The sequence below is a fragment of the Cervus canadensis genome, chromosome 1 (assembly GCF_019320065.1).
Source record: "Cervus canadensis isolate Bull #8, Minnesota chromosome 1, ASM1932006v1, whole genome shotgun sequence".
NCBI lineage: Eukaryota > Metazoa > Chordata > Mammalia > Artiodactyla > Cervidae > Cervus > Cervus canadensis.
In genome coordinates this window covers 11,919,207-11,925,774 of record NC_057386.1, presented here as the reverse complement: position 1 = coordinate 11,925,774, position 6,568 = coordinate 11,919,207, and the positions used below count along the sequence as shown (strand labels likewise).

Below are 6,568 nucleotides of genomic sequence, written 5' to 3'. Positions count from 1 at the left end.
TTTTGTCGCCTCTGCCTTACAACTTCCAGGCATGGGGATGGGGGTTGGAATTCTGACACTCTACGGAGAGGAGGTGCGCTTGGTGCTGCTCTTGTTGAGCCATCTCTTTCTTTTGGAGCATGGCAGACACCCAGAAGCATGTACACATCCCGTGGGCACCGTGCGTGGAGCTGTCAGCATGTGTGGAGCTGACACCACGTGTCACGTGGTGCATGTGGCCGGGGTAGAGGCGGGGCTGCCTCCTGGCCCTGCTCCTATGCTGTCCAGCTGGCTCACCTGTGATGGGGGTCTGCAGCTTTACCTGTTGTGGACACCCAATGGTCACAGCATGGATTCTGCCAACATGCCATGTCAGGACACGACAGCCAGGGGAGCGCAGGTCTATTGTGCAAGAGTGCCCCCCGCAGCCTAGAACCACTGCAGCTTTGGATGAGAAATCAGGGGCGTTCAGACTTCAAGAATGCTGTGCTCAGAGACTTCCCTGGTGGTCTAGTGGCTAAGACTCCAAGCTCCCAATCCAGGGGGCCTGGGTTTGATCCCTGGGGAGGGAACTAGATCCCACAAGCCACCACTAAGAGATCCTGCATGCTCCAACTAGGATCCAGCACAGCTGGAGTAAGTTAAAAAAATTTTTTTATTTTCTTTCATTTATTTTTATTAGTTGGAGGCTAATTACTTCACAACATTTCAGTGGGTTTTGTCATACATTGACATGAATCAGCCATGGAGTTACATGTATTCCCCATCCGGATCCCCCCTCCCACCTCCCTCTCCACCCGATTCCTCTGGGTCTTCCCAGTGCACCAGGCCCAAGCACTTGTCTCATGCATCCAACCTGGGCTGGTGATCTGGTTCACCCTAGATAATATACATGTTTCGATGCTGTTCTCTCGAAACATCCCACCCTTGCCTTCTCCCACAGAGTCCAAAAGTCTGTTCTGTACATCTGCGTCTCTTTTTCTGTTTTGTATATAGGGTTATCGTTACCATCTTTCTAAATTCCATATATATGTGTTAGTATTCTGTATTGGTCTTTATCTTTCTGGCTTAGTTCACTCTGTATAATGGGCTCCAGTTTCATCCATCTCATTAAAACTGATTCAAATGAACTCTTTTTAACGGCTGAGTAATATTCCATGGTGTATATGTACCACAGCTTCCTTATCCATTCGTCTGCTGATGGGCATCTAGGTTGCTTCCCTGTCCTGGCTATTATAAACAGTGCTGCGATGAACACTGGGGTGCACGTGTCTTTTAGATCTGGTTTCCTCAGTGTGTATGCCCAGAAGTGGTATTGCTGGGTCATATGGCAGTTCTATTTCCAGTTTTTTAAGAAATCTCCACACTTTTCCATAGCGGCTGTACTAGTTTGCATTCCCACCAACAGTGTAAGAGGGTTTTTTAAAAAGCGCTGTTCTCATCACTAGACCTTTGTGTAAAAAAGAATCTGATGTTACGATAGCAAATCTCTTACGTTTTTAAAATGTAATTTGACTCCTTAGAGCCTCTGCTTACGCATAGCTTGCATAAGGAAGAGTAGTTCAGTTGACCTTTCCTTCCCCCTGCCCCCGCAGATTGAAAAACCAAAACTCAAAAACCATGACAAAGCTGTCATCCTGGCTGCAGTGGCTGATGGCACCTGCACCTGGACTGGGGACACCTCTTGGGTCTTGGGGTTCCACGAGGGCTCTGAGTGGGACACCCACAGGAGCCAGAAGGGCTCGGGTGGGCATCAGTCCCCAGCCAGGGCACCCCTACCCAGGGCAGAGTTTCCTGTCTGTTCTGTGCACGTCTGTACTCACAGTGGGACATTGATGTCATTCTTGGAGGAAACAGGGGTGGAGATCCAGCCCACTTTGGGAGGTCAAGAACAGCAAATGTGGCTAGGTCTCCAAGGAGCCCAGGCTGACTCCACATGCTCCATCAGCCCCTCCAACGTGCTGCCGGAGTAGGAAGTATGTGCGCCTTACCCGATCTGCGGCCCCCAGCTCTGACGCTGCTGGGGCCCTGGAGATGGATGGGGCATGTCTGGCAGACATGACGGTGAGACTTGCTATGAATGTGGTTCCCTTGGTGGTCTCAGTTTGCGGGGAGGTGTGTGTGTGTTACTTCCCCCATGACCACAGCTACGTTCCAGCCAGAGGCCTGTGTGTCTGCTCCCTGCCCTCAAACCCCAGGGCTCCTCCCTTCTCCCACCTGGGCATGTGGTATACAGCTGGTATTCAGCAACAACCTAGCATTAGCACCGTGGGCAGCAGCAACTAAACCCTGGCTTGTCCACACACTCTGTCATCCGAGTACTGCTCCCCAGCTCAGCCAACAGCGGGGCTCCCGTCCCTGGTTCTCAGGTGGCCTGTGCTGGGGCTGTTCCAGGGTCTGTGTGTGTTGTGCCTTGGTCCTGCTGATACGGTGAGACATGTATTCGCAAAGTAGTGAGCTCGGGCACTTGGAGGTTCTGTGGGAGATTTCCGGGGAGACGATAGCCCTGCCCTCCAAAATGGGAGAGGGTTCCCAGAGGTACACATGTGGATTCCAGAGAAGCGGATCCAGGATGGGCTGATGGCAGGGCTGTCCAGAGTCCCAGCTGCGAGGGGTGGGCTTTGCCCAGTGATGGACGCTGGTGACCCCGCTGACCAACTCCGCAGAGCCTGGCCCTCCGTGCAGAAAGTTTGGGAGCAGGCATTGCTGCCCAGAGCACGTCGTCATGTCATGTGCTCCTAGGAGGGGGAGTGAGTCACTGATACCTTTCCCCTTTTGCCCAGGCAGCTGATTAGCACATTCCTGGGCCTGGGATTGCTGGGAGGTGGCGGTTGGAGTCCCAGACCAGGCAGGGCTGGTGGATTAGCAAGGTAACTTTGCGGGCTCTGGGGTAGGCAGTCAGGGCTTAACAGCCTAGGGCGTCCCAATCTCTCTCTTCCTCTTTCCAGGTGGTAGGAAGCGATTGGCCTGGAACCTAAAAAGCAGCTGCTGGGGCTGTGTACTGGACCCTCAAGATCTGGCTTCGGCATCTGCTGGGAGGCGGCCGAGTGGGCCTGCGCAGACTCCCCTCCAGGCCCCTGGCTTGTTTTCTACTGGAGGCAGACCTCTGCTAGTTAAGTCTCCTTGGACTTTTCAAAGTGAGCGTTCTCCATTAACTGTTTCAGTTTGCTTCAGTTCTCCAGAAAGCAGAATGTTCAAGTTGTGCAAACCAGGTCACTTGACAAGTTCACAGGGGCAGAGGCTCAGGGACAAAGCTGTGTAAATACAGGTTTGGTGCTGGTGTGGCTGTGCGAATAGCAGGTTAGACTGCTCACGGCTGACTTCTGCCAAAAGTTGCTACAGGCTGTGTCCATGGCTTTGAGGACGTGTTTCCCAAGTTGTCACCAGAATACCTTTCAGGCATCTGTCCCTTCTCTGATCCAAATATTCAAACAGAAACCCCAGAGCCCAGATCCTGAGCTTTCTCAGCTTGCCTCTAGCAGGATGGAGTGGGAGGGTCCTTCTTGCAGTCACTAGTAGGCCCACCCTGATGGTTTGCCCTATCTGGCCAGGCTTTTGGTGGCAGCTTCTTCATCCAGAGTTCTTTCATTTGATCCTCTGAGCAGGGCAGGCAGACAGAACTTTCCACAACGGCAGAAAAGGCAATCTTCACATCAAAGGAAAGTTCTGTCTCTGTGTACAGCATGGTACTCTGTCTCTGGGCTTCATGTAAACATGCTGATAGAAACTGTACCCGCTCGTAAGTGACACAAGTGATCAAGAGCTGGGATCGCTCAGCACTACACTCTGTGCCTGAAATGCAGGAGCCCTGGGAACCACCCCTCCCTTGGGGCCCCACAGGGCGTGGGCCGGGTGGAGTTTCCCAGGGAACGTCAGCGGCAGAGAGGCAGGAAAAGAAACCCCATCAGGGCAGTGCAGTTTTCTGCAGCATTTGGCCCAAGTCTTTGCACCTGGAGTGTTGATGAATTTGTTGATTTTGCTGGGACGAGATCAACATGGTGGTGCAAGGGCTTCTCGTAACCAAGGTCCTGCCCCCCACGAGACTGCTGGCCCATCTCCAGCATCCAGGTCTTTAGTGACTGCCTGGAGGATCTTGCCAGCATTAGGGGCCAAACTGCACCCCTCAATATTTATATGCTGAAGTGTTAACTCCCAGTACTCCAGCATGTGACCTTATTTGGAAATGGAGTTGCTGCAGATGTAACTGGTTAAGATGAGGTCAAACTGGAGTAGGGTGGGCCCTACTTCCTGGACATCAGTAGGCTGGTGTCCTTACTAAAAGGAGAAATTTGGACTTCCCTGGTGGTCCAGTGGTTAAGAAGCTGCCTCCCAATACAGAAGACACAGGTTCAACCCCTGCTCTGGGAAGAGTTCATACATAGAGGGGAAAATAAGCCCTGTGAGCCACAACTACCAAACCTATGCGCTCTAAAGCCCATGCTCTGCAACGAGAAGCCTCTGCAATGAGAAGCCTGTACACCACAATGAACAGTAGTTGTCACTCACCACAACTAGAGAAAGCCAGCGAACAGCAACAGAGACCCAGTGAAGCCACAAATAAATACATAAATAAAACTTAAAAATACAGGGAAACTTTTTTAAAAATAATATTTGGCTGCACTGGGTCTTCATTGTGGCACGTGATATTTTCTATTTCCTTGCAGCATGAAGGATCTTTCCTCACGGCATGTAGGATCTAGTTCCCTGACCAGGGATGAACCCAGCCACCTGCATTGGGAGAGGGGAGTCTTAGCCACGGGACCACCGGGGAAGTTGTGCATTTTGACTCTAATCTCGGAGGTTCCCAAGCAGAAGGGCAGTGCCACTAAAGCCCACATTTTGGGAAAACTGCCCTGAGAGTGATACAAGCCATGATAGATAGTGACAAATGACAGGGAGATGGGTTGGACTGGGCCTTCTTCTGTACAGCCTCTCCTGTGTTTCCTCAGGTGTGGGCCATCCCCTCGCCTTCCTAGTGGGCAGAGGTAGCTGTGCTTATCATGTATCATGCCCTTCTCCCCAAGTTCTCGGGACGGAGGGAGACCCTGGTCCTCATGACCTTGGTTATCTGTCCGCCTTGCTTATGGGCCTTGCCCTTCTAGTGCCTCTCCTGCCCTCTGTCAAGCACCTTCGAGGTCCAGTTGTGGGGCAGGGAGCAGTGGCCAGGAAGGATCTGACCCCTTTGGCCAGGCACAGCGACAGGTGGGCTGAAAGATGAACCACTAAACATGATCCTGAGGGCAGGGCTGGAGCGGCTCAGTTTCAGCCCCTCGGGTGCGAGCATGACTGCGCAGCTTTATATAGCTCTGCCGGCCCTATATAAGAAGGTGCCCTGGCCAACGGGAGCAGGGAGAGCACTGTGGCGGCGGTGCTGGAGGTCACCGTCAGTCAGAAGAGCCTGCACACGGTTCAGGTCCGTGCACCTTCCTTCCCCGAGCAGGAGGGTCCCCACAGGGGTGGCCCAAACCATAGCTGCCAGGATGCCCAGCAGAACAGCCCGCTATGCCCGCTACAGCCCAAGGCAGCGGCGCCGGAGGCTCCTGGCTGATCGCAGCGTGCACTTCCCGAATGACGTCCTGTTCTTGGACCACATCCGCCAGGGCGACCTGGAGCAGGTGGGGCGCTTCATCCGGACTCGGAAAGTCTCTCTCGACACCATCTACCCCTCAGGTGAGTGCCTGCGGGACCGGTGAGGCTCTGTGGGGTGGCAGGGGAAGGCCTGAGCCTTGACCCCTCCCGTCCTATCCAGGCCTGGCGGCCCTTCATGAAGCAGTGCTTTCTGGAAACCTCGAGTGTGTGAAGCTGCTAGTCAAATATGGGGCAGACATTCATCAGCGAGACGAGACAGGCTGGACACCCCTGCACATTGCCTGCAGCGACGGATACCCTGATATAGCCAGGTGAGAGGGTGGCCTCCAGGATGTAGTTCCCCAAAAGGTGGCCCTGCTAGTATAGCTAAAAACCCTAAGGGCTTCTGGAATCTCCTTTCTGCCCTGTTGCCTCCCAAGAGCAAACTGCAAAAGTTAGCGAAGCTTCCCAAGGGTCGGTTTCTTTCTCCTCACCTCACCTGGAAAGAGAAAAAACAGATAGATCTCAGAACTGCAGGCTGCTACCTTCAGGCAGGGGTGAGCATTCTCCAGGCCACATTCCCTCCTCAACCAGGGCTGCCCTTTGCACCCCAGGTACCTCATTTCCCTGGGGGCAGACAGAGAAGCGGCGAACGACGATGGAGATCTGCCTTCAGACCTCATTGACCCGGAATTCAAAGACTTGGTGGAGCTATTCAAAGGGACTAAGATGGACTGAGCCCAGCCCTGCCCTCCCAAGGCGCTAGCTCTGCCTGGAGAAGTCAGGTGCCCATCTCCCCCGGATGCCAGGAGTGCCCCACCAGCGGGGCTATGGGCCGGCCAGACTGGCCAGGATCCCACACCTGGGCAAAACCCCTCCCCTCTCCCAACCGCGGCCTGGCTTTTTCTTCGGGTGAATTTTTTTTTTTTTTATTGCTATACTTTTTACTTTTTCAATAAACGTGATTCCCAAGCCCGTGGTGATGGCCTGATTACTGGGGACCGTCCTGTCCCAGTCTTTC

The 6,568-nt window shown here is 53.5% G+C and overlaps 1 protein-coding gene across 1 annotated transcript; it reads left to right on the top strand.

Annotated features, from left to right (window-relative positions):
• Positions 1 to 5,459: 5,459 nt before the first annotated feature.
• Positions 5,460 to 6,519, top strand: PPP1R27 (protein phosphatase 1 regulatory subunit 27). Its single transcript, XM_043463430.1, has 3 exons — positions 5,460 to 5,649; positions 5,729 to 5,879; positions 6,162 to 6,519. The coding sequence occupies exons 1-3, from the start codon at positions 5,460 to 5,462 to the stop codon at positions 6,283 to 6,285; spliced, it is 465 nt and encodes a 154-aa protein (XP_043319365.1). The 3' UTR covers positions 6,286 to 6,519.
• The last annotated feature ends 49 nt before the right edge of the window (positions 6,520 to 6,568 follow it).